Source organism: Chrysemys picta, chromosome 4 (genome assembly GCF_011386835.1).
Source record: "Chrysemys picta bellii isolate R12L10 chromosome 4, ASM1138683v2, whole genome shotgun sequence".
NCBI classification, from domain to species: Eukaryota; Metazoa; Chordata; order Testudines; family Emydidae; genus Chrysemys; species Chrysemys picta.
In genome coordinates this window covers 74,463,414-74,489,751 of record NC_088794.1, presented here as the reverse complement: position 1 = coordinate 74,489,751, position 26,338 = coordinate 74,463,414, and the positions used below count along the sequence as shown (strand labels likewise).

The following is a 26,338-nucleotide window of genomic DNA, read 5'->3' as shown; positions in this document are numbered from 1 at the left end:
CAGTTCCCCAAGAGCTAAGATCTGCCTCACTCAAGGGAGTCTGTGATAGGCACAGACACAGAAGAGAGCAGCTCCACCACAGAAACCCCCCAGCAGAAGACGACATGAGCCTGGGCAACACAGACCTGGTCCCAAACGTAAAAAGGAACCACAGGTAAGCAGAGACCTCCTGCATCATGAGCGGCCTGTTGAGTTGCTTGGACAGCCCCTGCTGCTTGAGGAGAAGCCAGCGTAGGCGAGGAGGCTGGTTTCCTGGCATTGGAGCCTATGCTGATTTTATGGTAACCTCTGCACAATTTCCAGACTACAAGAAGCCAAGCAGACAGCGATAGCTGAAAGTATACCAGGCAACATGGAGCCAGCAGGGCCTTCTCTATTTGTCACAGCAAGCTTAGGGAGTAAGGAAATATTAGGACCATCTACCAGGCATATCATAGGGCAAACCCCTGAGCCACCTGAGAGATAAGGGGCCTATAAGCCACTAAGAATGAGACAGAGGCATCCTTATTAGGGGCTTTCTCTGGAGAACTAAAAGCAGGAGCTGTAGGCTTTGCTTTCCAAACAGAAATATATATAAACATACACTGCAAGCTCCTTAGCATTGCATTGCAGTAACCATCCCTGACTGTGGCCACTTTTACATGGCACTGAACATGCCGCTGGTGCTCAGTGAATAGCAAAGCCCCACACAGAGAATGGAGCTCATGGCTCAATTTGAAAGCAGAAATGATGCTGCTTGAAACTGATGTCATTCATAACGGAAAGAGGATGCAGAGAAGGGTGTATTAAAATGCTATCATGCCACACCACATAGTAAGGCACAATAAAAGCAAGTGCTCCAAAAGGCCTCCCAAAATAAAAAAAAATAAAAAATTAAAAAAAAAATTAAAATACCAACCACTAAGACGAGGGAAAGTTGTTTATAGATTGATTAGCCCTGGGAATTGACATTTCCTAGCCATTCAGGCACCCTTGTAATAGTCTAGTTTGATGTGTAGTGCCTCCTCAAACAAGGCTTTCCAGGGACACAGTATAAAAATCCCCATGGGCAGCATCTCTTGATGTCACTGCATTTTCCTTAATATAGTCTTTAAAAGGGCCTCTAAGCCCTTCCCCTCCAGACACTGCTTCTTCAAGAGAAGTCCTTGCTTTAAAAAGGGGTTGGGGGTCCCTAGACAGGAGCTTGCTCCTGGTTATTCAAGTCCATTATAATTTTTGAAGTCATTTCTTCCACTTCTGCTTCGGATCTTTGTTCTTCTTAAATTTCTTTTGTTGTTTTGGTCCTTTTTCCATGTCTAGTTTTCTCTTCTTTTCACTGAGAAACAGGAACAAAACATTTGTTAAAGAGAATTTCAATTCAACAGGGGAACAGGCCTCCACAGAAACCTTGGCTGCCAGGCCCCCAAAGGAGAGGGTGTGGGGGAAAAGAAGTGATCCCATTTCTTGGCTCATTTAAAGCAGGACTAGTGAGAGCACTAAGGAATATGGCCTAGATTTTCTGGTGTCTTGTGATTTTGGGTGCCCAACTTGAACCACCTTAAAGTAGCCTGATTTTCAGAGGATTGGTGCTCAGAACCTTCTTACAGTCAAGCCTCTTGAAGGCATCTCATGTTGGGCACAGAAACTGGGGCACCCTAAAATCATTAGATACTTGAAAACATAGGCATACAAATAACAGTCCTGCACTGGGCTTAGGCTCGGGGTGGATGGATCAAACGTAACAATTCTGTGGAATCTCCGATTTCAATTACATTTTAAAGGTCCTTGTATGTTTTTTTAAGATGTGTAGGGGCTCATTTACTGCTTCCAGGATTCACAGAAGCAATGAGTGTGCATACAAAGCAAAATAAAGATGCACGATGGCCAACATATTTATTCCCGTCCTTAGGCCTCAAGAAAAACAACATGTATGACAGTGCCATCCCATAAATCCTCAGGGGCACAGATCAGGAAAGCTCCCATGCTGACCTGTGTAGGAGCTGAAAGAAGGAAGATTAACATTTTCAACTAAGAACCTGATCCTACGAGCTGCTGAACCATCTGCCCCTAAGGAAGTCACAGGAAGATGAGGGCACTCAGCATCTCAGAGGATTAGGCCCTAAATTAAGAGGATGAATTTCTACAAGCTTCCACTGGTGTCAGCTGCTGCCAATGCAGAAGAAAATCAAATGGAACAGGAGAAACTCTTAAAAGAATTACCCCCACCAAAGAGAATCAGGACAAATTAGGTGCATGGCCAGGGTAAAAAAGTGGGGCTAGTTAGGATTGAGAGATGTACCATACTGGCTAAATAAAAGCCAAGATGGGATCAAGTTATAGAAAGGGAGGACTGTTTTTCAGAGCCACACTACAATCTTCTCTACTCAAGGGAAAACCCAGCCTACTTGCTATTTACCCTCTCTGATCCCGTTAGGTGTATACGTAGAGCAGCAAGATATACAATTCCTGTGCCCTTAACTCCTCATCTTCACTCTACGTTTTAAGCATTACGATAAAGCAAACTGGGAAGGACAGATCCACTGAAGAGAGGTGCCTGGATTTAAAAAACAAAACAAAAAAACCACACTTTCCCAACCTTTTCAGACTGACAATCGAAGCGTTCTGTCCTGCTTTGGTCAGCACTTCATTCCATTCTTCATCATCACCCCGGATTATATATCTAAGTGAGAGGTGGAGAGGAGAAAACAAAACAAAATCAAGTCTGTTTAAAGGAGAACAATTAAGGTTAATTCTGTCCACAAACTGCTACCCAGCCAGTGCTTGTGTCAGCATCCACACAGAAGAGAAACTTTCAGAAATAAAGAGCTGGTTCAAAGCAGAACCAGATGGCTCAGGGGGATCTGTAATGCAGTACACAGCGATTCATGACTACATCACTGGTCTAAATCCAAACTAGGTCAGTGCTGACCAAGAACTTATCATCCAAAAGCTGTTCAGTAACAGATGTGAAGCATCTGGTGTTCCTTCAGCTGCCCATATTATGAATGTTACCAAATTGCTCTTTTATGGCAGCCCCATCACAGAGGCAGAGAACTGAACGGCAGCAGACACACACGCTCACACCCCGCCTTCCAGTGGAGGGCCAAGGCCACAGTGGTTTTCCTTTGCATATAGGAGACATGCATTGCACCTGCCCAAGTAGTAAACTCTTCCAAGGAGAGAGGTCTTCAGTCTCCATGGCTTTTATTAATTTGGCAGCGGTCACCAGACCTACATACACCATTGAAGACATCCATCCAACGTATAGTTTCCATTTACAGGATTGTGGGAGTTTGTTTTTAATGTAAAGAAGCAGAAGTTAGTGCTGCACGAAAGATGAAGACCAAGGATGCATACAGCAAGTATTCACCAGGGGAAGTTAGTTAACTAAGAGAACTCCTGGATCAATGGCACACACAGGAGAGGCTCCATTGTAGAGATGGTCTGGGGTGTTGTAGCCATTCCGCTGTTAATGACTAGGAGTAAGACTGAGCACTAGCACAGGGGGACCGAAAAGAAAGGGGCCCAGGATATTATAACTTGAACGTTTCCTTTGAGCAGGAAGGCCAGAAAGACAAATTCTGGTCCGTTTATGCTCTTGTCTTGTGCCCCTCCCTATGGTATCCAAGTGTTTGAGACACAGCATGCAGCTTTAACTAAGGGACCACACAACAGAACTGGCGTGCTCATTCCCTCCTACCCCAAGCCTCTGGGGTCTCAATTACAGAAGTTAGCCTCTGTTCAACCTTATATTAATGCTGGATAAAGCCTTTCCAGCTCTCTCAGCTCTACTACTGTACTTCTCCGTAATCTGGCTTCAAAAAAAAAAAAAAAAAAAACCAATAAGGGTGATTTTTCCAGGTTGAGGTCTGGGGGAAATAATTTAAAGGAAAAGCAGCAAACCACACTGGGCTAAGAGGAGAAATGAAAGTAGTTTGAAATAATCATGTACATCCACGTCTGTCACATCAGACAGACAACATAACCAGAGATTTTAAGAAGCTTTTATTCCTCTTCTCAGCTTTGTTAGTGTTTGCTTGGTTGATTTAGGGCCACAATAGAAGACACTGCTACAACAATATTTTTTGAACAAATAAACAGTTTTTTGCAGGATAAAGGGAAGGACTGGTTCTTGTTAGCTCAGAAGGAAGAAACATTTGCTGGAGTTCTGTGAGACTCACAGCTTCAGCAGCCTTTAAGTTGACTATCTCCACAATAATTAACAAGCAGCTGTGCAAAGACATTTCAGGCAACATTAGGTTTAATCTGCCAGTTAATACATGAAAAAAAGGTAAAAAAGGAATGATTAAGTCAGTGCTGACAAGGATACTTCTCTACTAGTGCTTTCACTGAAGCCAACGATAGTGGAGAAGGACAAGTATAAGTCAGGAGTCCTAAGCTGGTGTAAAAGACAGTAGGACCATCTCCATGATTTGTGGGAAGCTAATGATTAAGACTGCGAGTTTGTCACGGATTCCGTGACCTCCATGACTTCTACAGCGGCTAGTGCGCCTGGCCCAGGGGCAGTTCAGGCAGCCCCTGCACCAGGTGCTCCGGCTGCTGCTGGGGCAGTCTCGGGCCATGGTGCCCCCCTCTCTCCCCCAGCAGCAGAGTTTGGGTGTGGAAAGGGGTTGAGGCACAGGATGGGGTGAGGTGGGCTCTGGGAGGTGTTTACCTGGGTGGGCCCCCGGGAGTGACGACATCCCTCGCTGTGAACCGGGAGGGCTCCCCCTGCGGAGGTTGCTCCCTGAGGGCTCTGTTGGCCCTGGAGTCAGGACCCCCTGTCTGGGCAGCTCTTACCAGCTGCCCGAGAAGTCAAAGGGGGCTGGAAGCTGAGGAGCAGCCGCAACCCTGGGCACCAGCAGCAGATGGGGGAATGCCATGGTTGCCTGCTCCATGGCACACCAGCCAGGGGAGCAGCTATCCTGCACTGCCTGGCTCTGGCTTCTGATCTATAACCTGGCCAGAGGGCAGGGCTCGGGGGAGAGGAGGTGGTGGTGGGGGGGAGAAGCTGCCCCCAGGACTACCCCACGCTGTGTAAGGCACTGCAGTTTGAGGGGGGAAAACCGTTGTGGCCACCCAACTGTGCCCATGGGCTCAGAGCTTCTGCCAGCGGGAAGTGCTGGGGCTCCCAGCTTCATCCCCACGCCCTTCAGATCGGGGGAGGAGGGCGCCGGGGGGAGAGGAGGATTGGTTCACTAGGGCTCCCAGCTTCAGCCCTGTGTCACTCCCGGCTTCAGCCCCACAGGGGGCACTGGGGCTTCAGCCACAGGGCCTATGGCCCCACTGAAGGGGCTCGCGGACCCCTGATTGAGAACTGCTGCTCTAGTGGCCATCCAGTTGCACAGTTGGATAGGCAGACGTAAAGGAAGCCAAAACCGCTTGCCCACACGCACACCATGTGATCAATCAACCCTGGCTCCCAGTCATTTGCTTTTACCACTGGGGCACGTGGCTCAATAATGCTGGTAGGAAAAGTCACAGGTAACTAAATAAGAGAACTCAGCGATGAGGCTGAGGATGGGAACTAGAAAGTTCCTGTCCACACTATTCTGCTTAGGCACAAATCTTAGCTCATGTGTTGAACGGAGTACAGATGGATGGCCAGTGCCAATGAGCACTGATTTCTATTACCGAAACTAATTTTAAAAAATGAAAGTTAGCTTGAGAGCAAGAGGCATTTATCAACAGAGACCATTATTAATTACCTGTGATTAACAGAAGTCTCACAAATCTGTAATCACCAGGTGCCAAAAACATGACAAAACAGCATTTATTAGATATTGCAGAATAAGAAGTTCAGCCTGTGTGTCTTGACAAACACCATGACTTCAAATTTCTGATCTAACACAAAGCTCCAATTTACTGGCTGACAATATGACACAGATGTCTGCTTTGAAAGTGAGCACAAGGTCTTTGAGATATTCCTGCCCTACCCCCAACATGCGAAGGTGTACTGCTCCTGGAGCCTGGGTATTCAAACTAGATGCCTAGGAATATTTGTGGTGAGACTTATGTGGATAAATTCTTACTGTGAAAAGTCCATGTCTTTCAGCTTCCCCATTTCTTGCTTGTGTTTTTCCTGGAATTCCTTTGCTGCTTCTTCCTGCATTGAAACATCCCAGAGAGACACTAAGTTTTATGTACGTCAGTAACCCGTGTATTACAAGGTAGTCTCCTAGGTCAGAAATTACAACTTTTGACTCCCCTCCCATCCAAAAGGCAGTATGCCCAACAAACAAAAAGCCCCAAGCTCTGAACTGGGTGTTTCCCAACAACTCTTCCCTTTTTAATTGTTTTATGTTAACATAACATAAACGCAAAGGTAAGGCTGGGAGGTGCACCACAGTATAAGGAGAAACATAAGCACAAAAATGATGAAGCTTTAAAGGCACAGTTAAAGCTTGCAAAGTTCCATAACTACCATAACAGGTCACGTATGTCATGCACTCCTTATACTGGAAGAAATCCACCTTACGAGACTCTTACGTTAGAGAAAACCCTCAGTGATCTGACGTGCATATTGGAAGTTTTAGTAGCAAGATTATTATTACCAAGTCCTCATTTAAAGATTTCAGGGTTGGCTCCATTACAACTTCCTTTGTAACTGCCATCTGCTCCTCCACAGCCTTCTCCTGGATCCTGCTGAACAACTGGGGAAGGAAGGAAGGAATTAATGTGATGGGGTTACTGGTGTTTTCCCACAGAGGTGCTTTAAAAAGGAATTAAGAATATTTTGGCTTCCCACTATGGAACTTCTGTAGTCTTTGAAATATGAACAAGGAATTGGGGTTTGTTTTTTTTGGGGGCAGGGGGGTTTAAGTGGCCACTTCATGTGAAAAAATGACAATGGCCACTTCTTGAAAGCAGAAGCAAAGACAGCTTAATAAAAAAATAAGTCAGTCATCCAATGTCAATTGCACGAATGTGAGAGCTGGTGGTTTACAATACACCTCACTTAGGCAATCCCAACTGACCCATTAATGTGTGGAGGAAAGTACTACAGATTTACTCTCTTTAGTCATTCCTTCATGTCAACTAAAAGAATTCTATGATGAGCAAGCCATCTGTAAAGTGACTGACTTGCATTTTAGGATGCAGAAGCTCTGCCTATTAAGTCGTTGCATTAACTTGCTCAGGGGACTGGAAAATGGATGAGGAACCTTATATTCCTATGGCACCAGTTTGAATTGAGCTCATGTTATTACTGGAGGAAAGTATTACCTATCTGATAATGATTTAAGTGAAAGGAGTTGGTGGCCCAAGTCAAATTCCTCATGGACAGCCATCCACCGCCACAGCGGACACCCTTGCTGTAAGCCTCATCAGGGAGATCAAGGAAACTGGAGACCTGACCTAGAACCTTTCCTGGATATCTACAGGCTTCAGCTCTGTCCTACAGTGACCCTAGAGATGACCATTCTAAGGCAGATTGAGACATTGAGCCTGGACTTTGTATCAGCTTCCTCACCACCTTGCTTACTGGACATTAGATCCTAAAGCCTCCTGCCTTCAGTTCATCACCTTTCACCATTTGAAAATAAACACAAATCTACATAGTGTAAGGGGGAGTTTACAACAGAAATCACCACCACAGCCACCTACGTTTGCCACCAGGTAGAAGACATTTCTTTACAATGAGCCTCTAATGATTTCTTAGAGACAGGCTGAGGATACAGGATTCTGATCCAGATTTCTCACACTACAAGGCTCAGGCCTGGGACCGCGTTGGGCCCAACTTGAGAGAGCAAAGCTTGACCAGGATGCAATTACCTGGACGACTTTGCGGACGATCCTATTGAAGAGGCCCATCAGCTGACTGCTGGGCAGTTCTATCTCTTTTTCCAGCACATCCACAGATTTGTGTTGCAGACCAATCCCCAGAAGAAGGGCCTGGAGGATAAGATTTTTATTTATTTTTAAACCCACAAAAAAGTTAGGTTCTTCCCCACCTCCCTGGATTCTACCATCAAAGTTATTGGCCCAGCAAAATAATACAAAGCACAACAGGTGAGGGGTTCAGAGTTTTGTATGAAGTATTGGAACTCCCCCAAATTGCTCCACTCTTGATGGGCATCACTACATACATGTTTAGTCCAGCAGTACCTCCTGCTCTGGCTTGGGGCTTTTAGCTAGTATTTACACAGCACTTTAAGCTTACGTAGTGCTGTGCAGCATGTGTAAGAGAACAGGGTCCCTACAATCAGAGTCAAGGCAAATACAGAACACGGGAGACCAGTACAAGCAGGAGACAGCGCAGCGAGGAATGCAGAAGAGGCAGTCAGCTGAAACAGGGGGGTTTGGAGATGTGAAAGAGGCGAGGAACAGGAGTGGGGCATGTGAAGTGGGAGTGTGTTCTGAGTACAGGAGGTGATACAAAGGCTGACAGAAGGTGAGACTCTCTTACTCCCAAAGGGAGAAGTCAGACTAAACAACAGCACGAAATAAGAGCCAAGATGTAGGCAGGGATAGAGTTACATAGGAGCGAGTTACTCGCTCCAGAAATATTGACACGACATGGTCTCAACAGGGAAGGAAGGAGGTGGTAACGAATGCAAATGGTACATACAGACTGCGCGGCAGAGAGGGATGTGTCTCCTAGCTGGCTGAGAAAATACATCCTGGAGACAGTGGGAATTGTGTCCATAATCAGGTGATAGTCCACCATGTTTCGAGAGTACATCTCTAACCGCTTCAGGTCATAGGGGATGAACACAGCTTCCAATTCAGGACGGCTGATTGCTGAGCAAATCAAAAACAGCAGTATTAGAATTGCACTTCGTGTTTCTTCAGGATCTGGATAATCAAGCTCACTTTGAATATCAATTCCCTGTGTGCTAACAGCCACAAACACAACCCACATATTTGCTTTGAAATGTATATATATGAACCAAACAATAATGAATATAACTGAATCCTCAACTGGTTTAGTCATGCAAACTCTCCGAATGAATTTTAAGATTAAATAAAAATCTGTGTAGGGGACGGACACCTCACAACTACCGTCATGATTCCTACTACTAGGCAAACAGTGGGCCATGGAGACTGAGCTCCTCCTCTTACTCTACAAGGGCTGAGGCACATAGCTAAGGAAGCTTGCACTGACTCTGCCCACACTGTAGCTGTCCTCTGACACAGGGGGTTAAGCAGCTTTCATTAAATAAAAACAAAACACCGAACCAGACTAATTCCTGTGCTCCCTTGAGCGATCTTGAGCTTGTTACGTTCAAGAAACCACAGTTTGCTTTCATAGATTTTTTAAGTCAGAAGGGACCATTGTGATCATCTAGTCCAGGGGGAGGCAACCTATGGCACGGGTGCCGAAGGCGGCACGCGAGCTGATTTTCAGTGGCACTCACACTGCCTGGGCCCTGGTCCTGGCCCAAGGGGCTCTGCATTTTAATTTAATTTTAAATGAAGCTTCTTAAATATTTTAAAAACTTCATTTACTTTACATACAACAATAGTTTAGTTATAGATTATAGACGAATAGAAAGAGACCTTCTAAAAACATTAAAATGTATTACTGGCACGCGAAACCTTAAATTAGAGTGAATAAATGAAGACTCGGCACACCACTTCTGAAAGGTTGCCGACCCCTGATCTAGTCTGACCTCCCATATTACACAGGCCACAATTCCTACATCAATAACTTGTGGTTGAATTAGAAAGTCTCTTAGAAAGACGTCCAATTCAGGTTTAAAGACTTCAAGTGATGAGATCTCCACCACAGCCTAAAGATAAACTGTTTCAGTGGTTAGTTGCCCTCACTGTGAAAAGTGGGTACCTTAAGTCCACAGTTTGACTTTACCCAGTTTTAAATTCCAGTCATTGGATCTTGCTATGTATTTGTCTGCTAAATTAAAGAGCCCTCGAGTTTCAGAGCATTTGCAAAACTTTGAGCAAGTAGAGCTCTCTGATCTCAGCTATCAGGGAGACAGTACTGGAAGTTTTCACTCAGCAATAAGCATATTTTTAAGCTGAAGGGAGCAAACAGAACTGACCAACAGGGAGTTATAGCATTCTACTAAAGGCTGTAGAACATTCACAGGTATCATTTAAGAACCTTTTTGATAAACCATGTTAAGATCTTAAGCCACTGAAGGGATTTTAGAAGCCTAGAGACTCACGTGGTTGCAACTCCTGCTTGATATTCTTGTTCTGTAGAATGTTCAGTGCTAACGAAGGGGGGAAAGTGCTGAACTGATACGACAGCAGAGACAGGAACCGCCTCCTGAAATCTTCAGGACAAGAAGAAAAGATAATGGTTACCAGCACGGTTGTGCAAAGGATACACGGAGGCTTCCTCTCACACTAGGACAGACAACCAGCTGTTACCTTTCCAGAAGGCAGCGAGCCAGTGCTCCTGTTCACTCTCTTCTTCATTTAGCATCTTCAGCATGATACAGGAGTGCTCACCAGTCAGGTCATTCTAGGAAGGAAGACAGATTCCCACCCTTTGCATTATGTACTGAAGTGACAAAAGCAAAGACAGGTGTTGTAATAGAATTAAAACACTGGGGTCCCTCTTACCCAATTTCTTGCATGGACACGGGTGGTATTAAAAGTCACTGACCATCAGGGCCGGCTCTAGGCACCAGCAAACCAAGCACGTGCTTGGGGCGGCACATTTTCAAGGGCGGCATTCTGGCCGTCTCTTTTTTTGCTTTGGGCAAGCAAAAGCCTAGAGCCAGCCCTGGCAGCAGCAGCACGTTGCCATGGGGCCGCTGCGGTTCGCACTGCAGGGGAGCAGTGCCCGCACCTTGTGGCTGGGCCGGGCAGGCTCCTAGTGGGGGACACTCTGACTGGGTGCCGCCCCTTGGGGCACACAGAGCCGCCTGCAGATGCCGCAGGGCGGCTGCCCCCCCAGCGCCACAGCAGGGGCTGGGCAAAGCGACCCGAGCCACCCAGGGACTGTGGCAGGACGGCCAGAAGCAGCAACAGGGCCATAGAGGGCGGGGCACTGCCCTGCGGGGCCTGCGTCCCGCTCTCCGGGGCTCCGCTCTGCTCCCTCTAGCGCTACTCTGCCCCGGCTCCTCAGCCCCCTGCCGGGGCGGTCCCCCGGTTCTGCTTGGGGCAGCAAAAAAACTAGAGCCGCCCCTGCTGACCATCATTATGGAATTTACATCTCACCAGCCTTGGGGATTTGATAAACTCCATCTAACTGGCTCATGAGAGGAGATTTTGATATGAGAGTAGCAGAATTGTAAGATGGTGATGGGGTTTGACTTCATTCTAAAAACTTCTTTTAAGGTCCAGATTGTGTGAATTATGTACACAGAAACGTGTGCACATCATTTTCATTCAAAACTACTGCAGCTGCATCACAAGTGTGGCAAATGCATGGGCAAATAACCAGCCAGCCATCTACCTGGCTATCTGCACACACTTGCCTGAGTTACATACATGGGCATTAGCCTTGAGTTTTTAAGCAGAGTAAACAGCTAAAAGATATTACAGATGGTCACTACTCCTCTTCCAAACCCTAAAATATGTTAGCCCAGTTATTAGTGAACCCATAAACCCACAAGATAAAAATGACCATACAATCCCAGTGAAATTGACACTTATTATAAGATTTTCAAAAGCACCTAGGTGCCTAACTCCCAATGATCTGCTGAGGTGCTTCTGAAAAATCCCACAACCCAAATCCTATCAGAGTATGTGGAAAGGCTTTCACGAACGTCAGTGGGAGCTGGATCAGGTTCTTGAAACAGTATAAAGCAACAGAGGGTCCTGTGGCACCTTTACGACTAACAGAAGTATTGGGAGCATAAGCTTTCGTGGGTAAGAACCTCACTTCTTCAGATGCAAGATGAAGTGAGGTTCTTACCCACGAAAGCTTATGCTCCCAATACTTCTGTTAGTCGTAAAGGTGCCACAGGACCCTCTGTTGCTTTTTACAGATTCAGACTAACACAGCTACCCCTCTGATACTTGAAACAGTATGATACTTACTGGAGTCTGCCTTAGGTAAACTGGTACAAATCCAGCACGTTTCCAAAATCTGAGGTGAGGTGGAGAGGGGGCGCGGAAGAGAGAGAAAAAAAATACACACTGGAAATTATTGAGATGTTAACACTACAGTAGTAGTAGTGACAGCAGACCTATCCTGATTGTGGAGCAAAGTTCATATGGCATCACAGTAAACTTATAACAAATAATGTTAATCAAAAGGGCGTGAAAAGGGGCTACTGATATAGACCAGACTTAGAGAATAACTTATGAACAAAAAGATTATGACATCAGAAAGTGGACAAGATTCATGTGTCAGAAATAAGGGTTAATTGGTTGACAATAATAAGGGGACAGCCTGTCCACCAAATTTTGGGACTTAAAAACAACAAAGAAACAAAAAAAACCCAACAGATTTCAGTGAACAAAAACATGGATTCCTGGGAGACTCTTCCCACCAGAGACTCTTCCCTTCATCTGTGAACCTCGAGAATCCTCAGAGATTTCCAGACCTCAACACATTAGTGAGGGCACCAGATCATCACTGCTGGACCCAAGAGTATCCCAGACTGATACATGCAAGATCCTGTTCTGTCTTGTCATTCTCTTCCTACCAACCCCAAACTACTATCTTCTTCCTATCCTTTCCCCCTACACACTTGGCTCCTGACCTGATCCTGTGATAGCCCTGCCTAGCCTGAGAAGGATCAGTGAAAAAGGAACTTGCTGGGACCAGACAGCATTCCAGATGAAGGAAGCAAGTCAGGGTCCAGAGCTGCACCTGTGCTGGCCAACCCGCCTACCCAGAGCACACATCTATGACTCATCAGCTGCACTGGATCTTGTGAATTTTAGCAGGAAGCTGTACTTTTCCCACCTTTCACTATCCTATTTCTTTCTTCTCGTATCTGTTTTGTCAAAAGCAGGAATAATGACAAGCACCAACAGCTGAGTTAAAAAGATGAGATTTTTCCCCATTAGAAGGGCTGTTTGACATCCTCTCTGAAAACGGCATTTTGCTAAGTTTTGACTAAGATTGAATGATAATGCACAAACAATTTTATATACTTTATATTTTGGATTCTTCTATATAGTCAATCAATAAACTTCCAGATTTTGGCATGAATTTCATAGTGTTTGCTCCATGGAATTAAGCAGGATGGAGAGACTATCCTCAGAACCCCAAACTACAAAGAGCGGTTTAATATTGCACTTTGCCAGTGTCATATTAACACCTTTAACTTCCTGGACCCACTTATTTCATCAATATAATACAACAGTATCCTTGGGCGTGCGCAGCACCACAGATCTGCTTTGCAGTGGAACTGGGGCAGTCTGGCCATACAAGAACCAGAGCTTGAGGTGGTAAATGGGGACTTTGCTCCTGAGCTAGCAAAGGAGGGAGAGCTCTGCATTATCCTGAAGGGCTCCCGAAGTATCCAGCATCCAGCCATCCTGAACTGTAAGTACAGATCCCACCACAAGGGGGCATGGAGCTGTGCCAGTTTTGAAACAGAATTACGAGCAAGGGAAACCTGTACAGATATCAGGACCCAAGTGCTATGATACATTCATCCGTAGGGGCTCCCCCCAACTGCATTTAGTATAGATCAGTGGTTCTCAAACTTTAGCAACCCACATTTTGATTTAAAATTTTTCATGGACCCCCAATAACCCTATTCAGCCCCAGGCCTCGCCCCCAACCCACTCCTTCCCCCAAGGCCACACCCACACCCCACCGTTTCTTGCCCCCACTTCACCCATGCCCCTTTCCACCCCCTCCCCCGAGTACACCCCATTCCTGCTCCTCTCCCTCCCTCTCAATGCCTCCTGCTCACCGCTGAACAGCTGTTCTCCGGCGTGAAGGATGAGCTGGGAGGGAGGGGGAGGAGTTGATCAGCGGGGCCCGCAGACCCCCTGGAGAACCCTGGGGGTCTGCAGACCACAGTTTGAGAAACGCTGGTATAGATGACAAATATGGTTAAACTCTTACTTGAGCAGCCTTGGTGTCAAGCCATAAGATACACCCAGATAATCTAGATTCTCCGCTTGTCGCTCACTCAGTTTGAGAAGTAAAGGAGGCAAGTCCTTCCGAGGTGTCACAGCCTCTTCTAACAAACTGACAGTCTGGAGAGAAGAGAGGGAAAAAGTGCAGCCAAGTTAGCAGGCGAATAACAGAGTCTTCACAGTGACTGCAGATTAAATCTCTCAAAAGCTATAAACATGGAAGGATATATGAGACTCAGCTACTGAGGGTTCCACCATATATATTCCAATATGAACTGAATAGCCTAAAACAGCAAGAAAAACCAGGAGCACATAGAGCTTCATACCTCACTGCTTACGGTGGCAATTCCTTTTGGCTTCGGAGTAACTTTTTCTTCCAGGCAAGGGAATTTGCCTTCGTAGTACATTTGCAATAAGGTCAGAGCCCTGCTGCCATAACCCATCTGTGAAGGAGGAAGGGAATTTAAAACAAATGAAAATACATTAAAAAGTTCTTAAAACTGTGTGTTTGTTTTTGTAAAGAAGATTCATTATCTCATCACATTCACCACAAAAGCTTCACATTTATAAAACATCTTTCACCCTAAAGAGGGCGCAGGCAGTTTACAGATGACCTATACTAGTATCATTCAGCCACTACAAAAAACGCATCTGCCGCTTACATACTTAACAGCTTATAGCAGGGGAAGTGCAGGATGCATTGTCCAACTGAAGCTACCACCAGAAGTTTAGGGCTCAATCCTGCAGCTCTCAGATTAGTAACCCACCGAAGTCCTGGTACTTACTGATGTACGGTCTGGAAGATGGGACCCATAAGTAGGCAGAAAGATTGACCCCAGGACACCAGGGTTAACCCCCCCTAGTTTCACAAGAAATTCACGGGCTCTAATGCTTCATATCACATCTCCAGCAGCAAAGCACTGCCCAGCAAGATGCTGGGAGCATTGGTTTGGTACTACCCCTAAGGAGGACAATTCCCGTACACTTGCTGCAGAAGCTGAGCTTTCATTGGAAGTCTCCCACCCAAATAGTGGTCAAGGCTCATTCTGGTCATCTTGTGAGAGCAGATGAGGTGGTCCCACTGCTAGCTACCTATAATCACAGAATGCTGGAATACATTACCCCTTGATAATCAGGGTGGACTGCAATGCGAACAACACGTCCACCCGAGAGGCTCCCGAAGTCTGGATCTTGGAACTGCGTGCGAAATACAAGTCAGATTAAAGAAAAGAGTTGGAGTGTTCAGAATATCAAATCAGCACTTAAACACCCCTCACTCGAACATAACCAAACAGCTAAATGACTTACCTGCTCTGAGACAGTCCATGGAATAAGATCTCCTGAAGCCTTCCTCCCCCTAGACAGGCTATTCATGATAGTCTGGCGAGAGATCTCTCCCTCCAGACACACCTGCCAAGAGAAAGAAGGAAAGGTTATGAACAGAGAAAGATGTTTAGTCCCGTACTACAGCTGCCCATTGCAGAACCATACAGATAGAAAACACTTGGTCAGTCATCTAGCCTACCATTTATACTGTGGGAGAACTTGTAGCATACTAGGATCCCCTTCTGCTGGAGTTTGTACAAACACATAGTACAAGCAGCGACAGGCCCTGACCTAAAAACATTCAGTCTAAAGAGAAGATATAAGCAGGCAGGGACGGGAGAAGGATAGTGTAACAAAGATTATAAGTAGGCTTGGAAGGATTAGATTTTTATCTGTAAACATTGATTTCACAAACCGCCAAAAAAATATTTCCATCACTAGTAACTGAAGTTTGCAAAGAAAAATGCTGCTTGGGAACATAAGAGTTTGATATAAGGATATTTACTTTGCATATTTCAATCTGTGTTGTTGACAGTTTGGGTTAACAGTTATAAAGCTTTAAATTTTTTAATCTCAGCGTCTACTATTATTAAATAATTATTGTCTGACTCCCCAATTTTTTGACACCTCCATTTCACACAACTGTGAAAATTTAAATTGAAAAAAATAAAAAATGCTTAAAAATAAACATTGATAATAGCCACCAAAATTATAAAAACACAAACTGAATTCTGTCCATTTTAATTACAACATGCTTTAGCAAAGACTACCTATGTGCACAATCTATAGCCAGTCAGCAGCAGCTAATCACTACCCACCACCTGCCTAGCCAGTTTCACTCTTAAATTTTCCCTCATTTCTCTCTTAGGATGGGCCTGTTCCCTACCGTAGATTGTGAATTTACTAGCATGCATTGCCCTGGTGATCATAACCTTGATTACTGGTACTTAAAGGGTCAAGGAGGTGGAAGAGTTGTATACTTATGTAGAAATGCTCATGTTAGTTAAGAATTGCAAATAAGATGCAAGAAGGTTCAATATCAATGCACCACAATTCAGTCATCTCCTAATGAGTCCATATTTGTGCAGCACTATACAATGCTATGAAGTAACAGGAATACAAGCAACATTGGAGAAGTACTGCGATCAACTCTCCCCAGGGGAAGAGGTTGCTGTGACCAGTACTTCGGTTTCTCAGCAGGCCCTGCAGCACAAATGCGTTCCTTAGGTTGTAAGCGCTGGGTGAAAGGAACAATGTCCTTGTGTACTTATACAGCAGCTGGCATAACAGGGCCCCGGTTAAAGCTTCTGGGCACTACCATAATACACACAAAACTGAAACTACTATATAGTTCTACAGATACGAGTCACTGTCACACATCCTGCCACTGCATCCTTATTAAACAGTTCTGTATGCACTGTATGCTTCCGCTTTCTGTCTCTTACCTGAACAACAGCAAGTACTTCTGGCAAGGAATTCTGGGTAGGTGGGACTGGTGGCAGAAGGCAGAAGAGATGATGGGCAGGAGCATCTGAAAGCATCTGGAGGTCATTGGGAGAATTCTAGAGGACCACAAAACAAAAGTTACAGCACTAATTCTCTATCATTTACTAGTTAGTGTTAGTGAGATGGGTGGCTGTGTATCTGCAGACCAACAATCCTCAAGACTCTCTGCAGTTACGAGGGAAGAGTTTCAAAGTTCTACCACAAAGATAGTAATTGCTTAGAGTTCAACACTACTATGAATCCTGCCTCTCCCTCCTGTGAATTTGGATCTAGCAAAAACCTTGGTATAATACTGATAGCTGAAGAAACTCTCAAAACAATTCAAGGCTATCACTCCTAGACTACATTACTTGGATTGGATTATCTATCAGAGATTTAAAACCATAATATCAATCTACAGGTACATTACTACTGTATATACTCGATCATAAGCCGGATCGTTTATAAGCTAACCCCCCCCTCCCCCAAGATGGATAAATAAAAATGGAAAAATTTGATAACCCGTTCATAAACCGACCCTATAATTCAGGGGTCAGCAAACTTTGGCTCCTGGGCCATCAGGATAAGCCGCTGATGGGCCGAGATGGTTTGTTTACCTCGAGCGTCCACAGGCACGGAGATAAACCTAAGTAAACAAAGTGGCTTACCCTGATGGGCCAGGACAGCAACTGGTGGGGAAATTGTGTGTGTGTGTGTGGGGGGGGGGGGGGGGGGGGGGAGGGGGGAGGGGGGGGGGGGGAGAAGCTGGGAGTCAGGGGAGTAACCCCTGTGACCACCCCCCACATGACTCCACTCCTAGCCCGGGACCCCCCCACTCTCCCCATCCCATCCCACCCCACCTTATCTGGGGAGGATGCCTCTGGAGCTGCTCCAGCAGGCTGGGCAGCGCGGCTGCAGCCTGCTCTGGCTGGCCAGACCGGGCAGCGTGGCCACATGTTCCAGCAGGCTGGGCCAGGCGGCCGTGCGCTCCGGCGGGCCGGGCAGCGCGGCCACAGCCTGCTCTGGGGGGTGGGGCCAAGTGGCATGGATGCAGCCTACCAGCCCCGAGTTGCAGCTGCTTTGGAGGCTGGGGGGGAAGAGCAGCATGGCCAGAAGCGGAGACACTCTGGTCCCGCCTCTTCCCTTTTGGCTGTGCTGCCTCTCCTTGCTCCCTCTGCTGGGGGGAGGGGCTGTGTCCCACCTCTCCCTCTCTATACCGGTTCATAAGCCGACCCCCTTCTCTGGTGCTTCCCTTTTTTACTAAAAAAAATTCGGCTTATGAACGAGTATATACGGTATTTTTAAATTAAATTTAAGGCCATTCAAAAACCCAGTTCTTATTTAATGCAATATATGCTACTGAAGACTGTTCACCACCTACACTTCTCTCCCCTATATAATTCAGCTATCAGGCTCTGTGCTAGTGCAACAGGCATGTCTAAGATTTGGTCTCCTGGATTTCACAGCCAGGAATCAGTATTAACCCATCTTGAGATAGGGCCTATTGGGTGAGGAGGGAATTGGGAAGACAGTGATGTACAAAGCTAGAAGTTGGGCCTGGAGGTCATCTGTTAAGGCACAGAAAAGCTACTGAGTTATCAGTCCACTAAGCTTTCTCAATTTGACCTCTTTAAAACAGCAGAGATTTCTCCATTACATCCCAGTTGACACGGCTGTAATACTACCTTGTAGTGTGAAGCCACGTAGAGGGCCATTAGCCTCTGGAGAAAAATTTCCGACGCTTTGTGATAACAAAAGAGGGTGTCTCTGTTCACATAATATCTAAGTATGGTGATCAAGGAAACAGCCAAAGCCAAAAGACACGTCCCCTGTTGATTTATCCCAGCCTGAGGTGATTTTCCATGTAGTATCACAGTATGAGCTGGCTCAGTGCCCTTATATTCCGCCTGCATCAGCCGGACAGGGAACACCGATTCCTCATTCTTTAAGCTATTGCTGTCAAAAGACTTCAGCATCAGGGCTTTGGACAGTCTTCACGCCTGATCTGCATACGCCCTTTCAAGCATATCAATTAGGAAAAAAAAAAAAAAAAAAAAAAAAGTCACATAATTTTGACTCTGGCCCTCGCTCAAAACCTTCCTTAGAACTCACCACTCTTCTTTGAAGCTCATCAATGGTAATAAGACACTGCCAGCCCACCCCTTTAAAAAAAGGCCATGGTCTGAGATTGAGCTCAGAAGACTGGCCTGAGTGCACTTTGATTGGATCCTGCACGGAGAAGCACCTGGGTGGACCCTATATCTGCACAGAGCCCTACAGATATCAACAGGCTGGTCAATGGGCCAGTGCAGAATTGGGGCCTTAGACTGTAGCCTTGCTGTTAGTCTCTTCTGGAAGAGCTCACTGCACCCTGCCACAGCTGGAAGTAAATTATTTAAAGCATGTATTAATTTCAGCCAGGATACAGGTCGCAGGTTTCAGGCAGCGGGCAGCCAGAGATGATCCTGGTGATGTTGAGACAATCCAAACATAGCAGGTCATTGAGCCATTTTTCAACAGGGTCTCCAGGGGCATATCGGATTGACTCGTGGAGGGAGACTTCATGCAATGTACGAGCTGGAAGGAGAGATTCAAAAGAAAAAACAAACATGTCTGAAGTGACAAATATTGAAGACACTAACAGGATCAGGCCCTTCAATAGCTTCGGTCCAAACGACTGAAAGTAGCAAACCACCTACTTCCCCACCAAACCATCCAAAATTGGACACTTAAGCCTATTTCCACATAGAATCAAGGTAGTTCGATTGCTCAGGTGGAGTCCATGCCCCTACAAGTGGGTTACATTTCAGAAGGTGAGAAATTCATAATATTAAGCCAAGAGGCAAGTTACAAGTCAAGCTTCTTTAAAGCTTCCTGCGTGTTCCTCCACCCCCACTCTCTACAGCAAGACAACAGCCGTCATACTGTGGGTTAGATGCTCCTATTCAGAGATGTCAGCATGGGGAGGTACCTGAGGCGAGTTTAGCTGTAGCTGTAGATTTGTTCTCTGCAGTCATGCTGGCTTGCGCCTGTGCACTCTGCTGCCGGAGCTGCTGAATCAGCTTCAGGGACAATGACCGACCAGTGCCCTCATAACTACAGGATTAGAGATCAAAGAGAAGCAAGTAAGATGAGGCTGAAACAAAACTGCAGATGTAGTGTGGGGATCTAAAATCCAACTTTATCTGCAGGCTTTATCTGTGTTTTGGTGCCATGTGCCATTACTAGGTCCCTTGCAGCCTCACTGTTGGTACAAGCTTACTTTATTCCCACACAAACTGCTTCACCTGACGCTGAAATGCAGCTGTTTGCAGGGTGAAAGTCAGTGATGTGACAGGAAGTGACTGATAATTACCGGTAGAAATATAAGGGGAATTTAAACAGGCAGGATACAATAACCTATACTGGACTGTAGCCACAATGCTGGAATTTTCTTCATCTCCTTTTATTCAGAAAGTGGCTGCTCTCCACAAACCCTACACATTCACTCCTCCTAACAGACTTCAGCATCATGCTTAAACATTTGCTCCTTGTACAGGCACAGAACAGAGCACGTCTTCATGCCAAGCTCAGGCAATTAATGAGGCTGGACTAGAAAGTGACCCATAGAAGAGAATGAAGACGACAGTCAATTCAAAGGCAGCTCTCAGCCACTGGACAGAGCAGTTATGTAAAAGGGTCAGTACTAGCAGAAAGAGCATAAGGGCTGACCTGAATGAGAGCAGTAAATCTGCAGGGTCCTACAAGAAACTGCCCTTGCTGTTTGCTTCCCAGACAAGCAGGCCTGCGTGAGTCTCTTACCCATTGATTGTAGAAGCCATAAAGACGAGGTAAGGCCCCAGTAGATTTTTCACTAGAGGAAGGGGGATGGCAGCAGCTTCATCAATCACCACAAGTTCTGCCTGGCCCAGTTTCACAGCATCGGCGGGATGTATGTACTGCAAGGAGCGAAGTACCATTTTAGCCCATGAAAGCTTATGCTCAAATAAAATTTGTTAGTCTCTAAGGTGCCACAAGTACTCTTGTTCTTTTTGCGGATACAGACTAACACGGCTGCTACTCTGAAATCTGCTATTTTACTAAGGTAATCCCTATCCAGAGCAACTGTCTAGGAGTTGAGGAGACTTCAAAAGGAGGCAAAGCTGCAGCCCTATAAAAACCGTTTCCTTCCAAGGTGCCAGTCTCTGATTAGAGAGAAATGGAGAGCAGGCACTGTGGTAAACTAGTTGGGTGAACTTTAGTGCCAATCCAGGGAGGAGGAATAGCAGGTCATATGCTTTATGTCATGTCTATGGAGCAACAAAAGTACTTTATTTGTATCAGATTAGGTCTCCTTCATTTTTGTTGTCTGCTATAAATTTGTGCTCCTCCACCACACTTTTCTGGACACTATTATAATACATACCAAAAGACAAGCACGTGCAAATCCAAATGAAGATTCTTGACTTACAAGATCTCCACAGAGCTAGATAAATAGCTTCCCTTGTGGAACCCATTGATCAGGAAGCAATTTGCCTCCTCTAACCTGTCTGAATACACAATGGTGTGTAACATCGTTATACATTATGTAAAATGTACACACTTAAGTTTAAAAACTTAACTATATGCTATACTTCAAGTGGCCATGAATGGGAAATAGTGAGGCTGGAGAAGAGACATGCGGATTAATTACCTGGATAGTCTGTCTGTGCTCCTTGAACACATTCACTCTGACGACTGCTTTATTAAACTCAGGGTTCAGCGACTGAATAATCTCATAGTCCAGATGTTCCTGAAGGAAGAGATTAAACAAAAGGAAGATGCAAGACCTAACAGAAAAGACGGTTACTCACCGTTGTAACTGTTGTTCTTCGAGATGTGTTGCTCATATCCATTCCATTAGGTGTGTGCGCGCCGCGTGCACGATCGTCGGAAGATTTTTACCCTAGCAACACCGGCGGGTCGGCTGTGGAGCCCCCTAGAGTGGCGCCTTCATGGCGCTGAATATATACCCCAGCCGACCCGGCGCCCCCTCAGTTCCTTCTTGCCGGCTACTCCGACAGTGGGGACGGAGGGCGGGTTTGGAATGGATATGAGCAACACATCTCGAAGAACAACAGTTACAACGGTGAGTAACCGTCTTTTCTTCTTCGAGTGCTTGCTCATATCCATTCCATTAGGTGACTCCCAAGCCCAACTCAGGTGGTGGGGTCGGAGTGAGACATTGCTGTGTGCAAAACTGCTGATCCGAAGGCAGCATCGTCCCTGGACTGCTGCACTAGTGCATAGTGTTCTGTAAATGTGTGGACTGACGACCAAACCGCAGCTCTACAAATGTCCTGTATCGGAACTTGCGCCAGGAAAGCCGTCGAGGAAGCTTGGGCCCTCGTGGAGTGGGCGGTGAGGTGCGGTGCTGAGACACCTGCCAGGTCATAGCAAGTCCGGATGCAAGACGTAATCCAGGAGGATAGGCGTTGTGAGGAGACCGGTGAGCCTTTCATTCGGTCGGCCACTGCAACGAAGAGTTGCGTCGTCTTTCTAAAGTGCCTTGTGCGGTCAATATAGAAAGCCAGGGCCCTGCGTACGTCCAGAGAATGCAAACGTTGATCCTGGCGAGTAGCATGTGGTTTAGGATGAAAGACCGGGAGAAATATATCCTGGTTGATATGAAAAGGAGAAACCACCTTAGGGAGAAAGGCAGGATGTGGACGAAGCTGCACTTTATCCTTGTGGAAAACTGTGTAAGGGGGCTCGGATGTAAGCGCCCTGAGTTCAGAAACGCGCCTTGCTGAGGTGATGGCTACGAGGAAGGCTGTCTTCCAGGACAGGTACAGAAGTGAACAGGTGGCCAGTGGCTCGAATGGAGGACCTGTGAGCTTGGAGAGAACCAGGTTGAGGTCCCACGTCGGAACGGGCTGACGTTGTTGTGGGTACGTCCGGTCTAAGCCCTTGAGGAATCTAACGACCATCGGGTTAGAGAATACCGAGGACGCGAGTTCCCCTGGATGGAAGGCCGATATAGCGGCCAGGTGAACTTTAATTGAAGATATCGCCAACCCTTGCTGTTTTAGGGATAGGAGATATTCCAAAATGAGAGGGATAGGTGCGTGCAACGGGGACGTGGCTCGCTGTTCGCACCAACAGGAGAACCGCTTCCACTTGGCCAAGTATGTGGTCCGTGTTGAGGGCTTCCTACTGCTCAGCAGAATCTGTTGGACAGAGTGAGAACACTGTTGCTCTGCCTGGGTGAACCATGGAGCAGCCACGCCGTGAGGTGGAGTGATTGCAGGTCGGGGTGACGCAGCCGGCCGTGGTTCTGCGTGATGAGATCCGGATACAACGGAAGCGGGATCGGTGTCCGAACCGAGAGTTCCAACAGCGTGGTGTACCAATGTTGTCTCGGCCACGCTGGAGCGATCAGAATTACCTGTGCCTGGTCTCTGCGCAATTTGAGCAGTACCTTGTGGACCAGAGGAAACGGAGGGAAGGCATAAAACAGGTGGTCTTTCCAGGGAAGGAGAAACGCATCCGAGAGGGAGCCCGGAGCTCGACCTTGCAGGGAGCAGAACACGTGGCACTTCCTGTTGTCTCGAGATGCAAACAGGTCTATGTGGGGAAACCCCCACTTCTGGAAGACGGAATGTATAATGTCCGGACGGATAGACCACTCGTGCGTTTGAAAGGACCTGCTGAGCCGGTCCGCCAGAGTATTCTGGACTCCAGGGAGGAACGATGCCGTGAGATGGATTGAGTGGGCGATGCAGAAGTCCCACAGGCGAATGGCCTCTTGGCATAGAATTGACGAACGTGCTCCTCCCTGCTTGTTGATGTAAAACATGGCCGTGGTGTTGTCGGTGAGAACTAACACACAGCGGCCACGTAGGAGATTGAGAAATGCCTGGCACGCCAGGCGCACCGCCATCAGTTCCCGAACATTGATGTGCAGGGCTAGCTGAGGTGCAGTCCACAGGCCCTGGGTATGGTGCTCGTTGAGATGGGCGCCCCAACCCAGAGATGAAGCGTCTGTGACCAGGTGCAGAGAGGGTTGTGGGGCGTGAAACGGCATCCCCTCGCAAACCACATTGTGATCTAGCCACCATGTGAGGGAGGTCAGGACCGAGTTCGGGATTGTGACCACCATATTCAGGCTGTCCCGATGTGGGCGGTATATTGATGACACCCAGGTCTGGAGTGGGCGAAGCCGAAGTCTGGCATGCCTGGTTACGTACGTGCATGAAGCCATGTGACCCAGGAGGGTAAGGCACGACCTCACCGTGGTAGTTGGGAAGGCCTTGAGTCCCTGTATGAGGCTCGTGATGGTGCAAAAGCGATTGTCTGGCAGGATGGCTTGTGCGCGTCTGGAGTCTAGAACCGCACCGATGAATTCTATTCTCTGGGTAGGTTCTAGAGTGGATTTGTCCTTGTTGAGTAGGATACCCAACTTGTTGAATGTGCGCACTATTATGTGGACGTGATCGCGAACTTGTTCCTTGGTGCGACCGCGTACCAGCCAGTCGTCTAGGTACGGGAACACCTGTATCCCTTGCCGACGAAGGTACGCTGCCACGACAGCCATACATTTCGTGAAGACCCGTGGGGCCGAAGATAGTCCGAAGGGAAGGACTGCAAATTGGTAGTGCACCCTGTTTACCACGAATCGGAGGAAGCGTCTGTGAGGCGGGAAAATAGCAATGTGAAAGTATGCGTCTTTCATGTCGAGGGCGGCAAACCAGTCTCCAGGATCGAGGGAAGGGATAATGGCCCCCAGAGAGACCATGCGGAACTTCAACTTTACTACGAATTTGTTGAGTCCGCGCAAGTCCAAGATGGGTCGCAGACCTCCTTTGGACTTGGGGATGAGGAAATAACGGGAGTAGAATCCCCTGCCCCTTAATTCCACTGGAACCTCCTCTATGGCCCCCATAGCGAGGAGCGTAGAAACTTCCTGTATAAGAAGTTGCTCGTGAGAAGGGTCCCTGAAGAGGGACGGGGAAGGGGGGGAGGAGGGGGGGATAGAAGAAAACTGGATAGCGTATCCCCTCTCCACCGTGCGGAGGACCCAACGGTCCGAAGTTATAAGGGACCAAGCACGGTGGAAGTGGGAGAGGCGATCCCGAAAGGAGGGGGCTGGATCCTGGGGGATGACTGGGGCGCCGTCCTCGACCGCACCTTCAAAAGTTCTGCCTGGGGCCTGAAGGTGGTCGAGGTGGCCCCTGGTTCTGGCCGGGTTGAGGGCCGGTCCACCTTCTTCTACCACCTCGCCCTCGCCTCCGGGCCGAGTCTTGTCTCTGACGAGGCGGGGGGGGGTAGAAGCGCTGAGGTTGCGGCCTAAATGGCCTGCGCTGGGGGCCCACAACATGCATCCCCAGGGAGCGCATGATTGTTCTCGAGTCCTTGAGGCTCTGCAGGCGGGAGTCCGTCTTATCCGAGAACAATCCATGCCCCTCAAAAGGCAGATCTTGTAGGGTTTGCTGCAGCTCCGGAGGCAAACCCGAAACCTGAAGCCAGGAGATCCTGCGCATAGCGATGCCCGAAGCCAGGGTCCTCGCCGCTGAGTCTGCAATGTCCAAGGAGGCCTGCAAGGAGGTCCGAGCCACCTTCTTGCCCTCCTCTACCATGGCTCCAAACTCTTCCCTGGACTCTTGGGGAATCAACTCCTTAAACTTCCCCATAGAGTTCCAGGAGTTGAAATTGTAGCGGCTCAGTAACGCCTGTTGGTTCGCCGCTCTCAGTTGTAGCCCTCCGGCTGAGTAGACCTTACGGCCAAACAGGTCGAGCCGCTTAGCCTCTTTTGATTTAGGCGCTGCAGCCTGCTGGCCGTGGCGCTCTCGTGCATTCACTGATTCCACCACCAGTGAGCACGGTTGGGGGTGGGTGTACAAGTACCCATAGTCCTTAGAGGGGACAAAGTATTTTCTTTCCACCCCTCTCGCTGTGGGTGGAATGGAGGCAGGAGTTTGCCATATCGTATCCGCATTCGATTGGATCGTGCGGATCAGAGGTAACGCCACCCTCGATGGGACATCTGCTCCAAGGATGTTCACGATCGGGTCGTGCACCTCCACTATCTCCTCCGCCTGCAGGTCCATATTACGGGCCATCCTACGCAGGAGATCCTGGTGAGCCCGAAGATCTATCGGAGGGGGACCCGTACATGAAGTGCCCGCCACTGCCTCGTCCGGAGAGGAGGAAGAGGATGCCTCCGGTGGTACCGGATCCAAGGGGGGGTCCTGATCCCTTTGCTCTTGGGCCGGGGCATCACCTGCACTTGGGTCCCTGGTGTCGGGTGGCGTGGACACCGAAGCCTCCATGCCTCCTGGCGGAGGCCGAGAGATGGTGGATTCTGGGGCCCTTCTAACCGAGTGACCCGAGCGAGAGGTCGATGGTATTGGAGCCCCTTGTTCTTGGTGGTATGCCCACGGGGTCCAAAACGACCAGTGAGATGGTCCATGAGATTGGTCCTCTGCCATCTCCTGCCAGTGGCCGAAATTTTGTTCATCGGCGCGCCCTTGAGGGGGGTATGCCGATCTCGACAAGTCCTCCGAGGAGCGGGACACCGATCTAGACGGCCATGGCGGTGCCGAGAGAGATGAAACCATCCCGGTGG

The 26,338-nt window shown here is 47.6% G+C and overlaps 1 protein-coding gene across 5 annotated transcripts in view; it reads right to left on the bottom strand.

Annotated features, from left to right (window-relative positions):
* Positions 1–905: 905 nt before the first annotated feature.
* Positions 906–26,338, bottom strand: part of NAT10 (N-acetyltransferase 10) — a 40,232-nt gene continuing 14,799 nt past the window's right edge. For all 5 annotated transcript variants that reach the window (XM_005304549.5, XM_005304551.5, XM_005304548.5 and 2 more), the window contains 19 exons: positions 21,425–21,523; positions 20,554–20,690; positions 19,724–19,848; positions 19,179–19,329; positions 18,438–18,534; positions 16,713–16,829; positions 15,250–15,351; positions 15,064–15,138; positions 14,268–14,384; positions 13,928–14,061; positions 11,938–11,986; positions 10,318–10,411; positions 10,110–10,220; positions 8,549–8,721; positions 7,753–7,872; positions 6,534–6,632; positions 6,012–6,085; positions 2,576–2,659; positions 906–1,315 (listed from right to left, as the gene is read on the bottom strand). In XM_005304549.5, the coding sequence (XP_005304606.2) occupies positions 1,222–1,315; positions 2,576–2,659; positions 6,012–6,085; positions 6,534–6,632; positions 7,753–7,872; positions 8,549–8,721; positions 10,110–10,220; positions 10,318–10,411; positions 11,938–11,986; positions 13,928–14,061; positions 14,268–14,384; positions 15,064–15,138; positions 15,250–15,351; positions 16,713–16,829; positions 18,438–18,534; positions 19,179–19,329; positions 19,724–19,848; positions 20,554–20,690; positions 21,425–21,523 (2,052 nt within the window). In that variant the 3' untranslated portion in view covers positions 906–1,221. The remainder of the gene's footprint in view (positions 1,316–2,575; positions 2,660–6,011; positions 6,086–6,533; positions 6,633–7,752; positions 7,873–8,548; positions 8,722–10,109; positions 10,221–10,317; positions 10,412–11,937; positions 11,987–13,927; positions 14,062–14,267; positions 14,385–15,063; positions 15,139–15,249; positions 15,352–16,712; positions 16,830–18,437; positions 18,535–19,178; positions 19,330–19,723; positions 19,849–20,553; positions 20,691–21,424; positions 21,524–26,338) is intronic.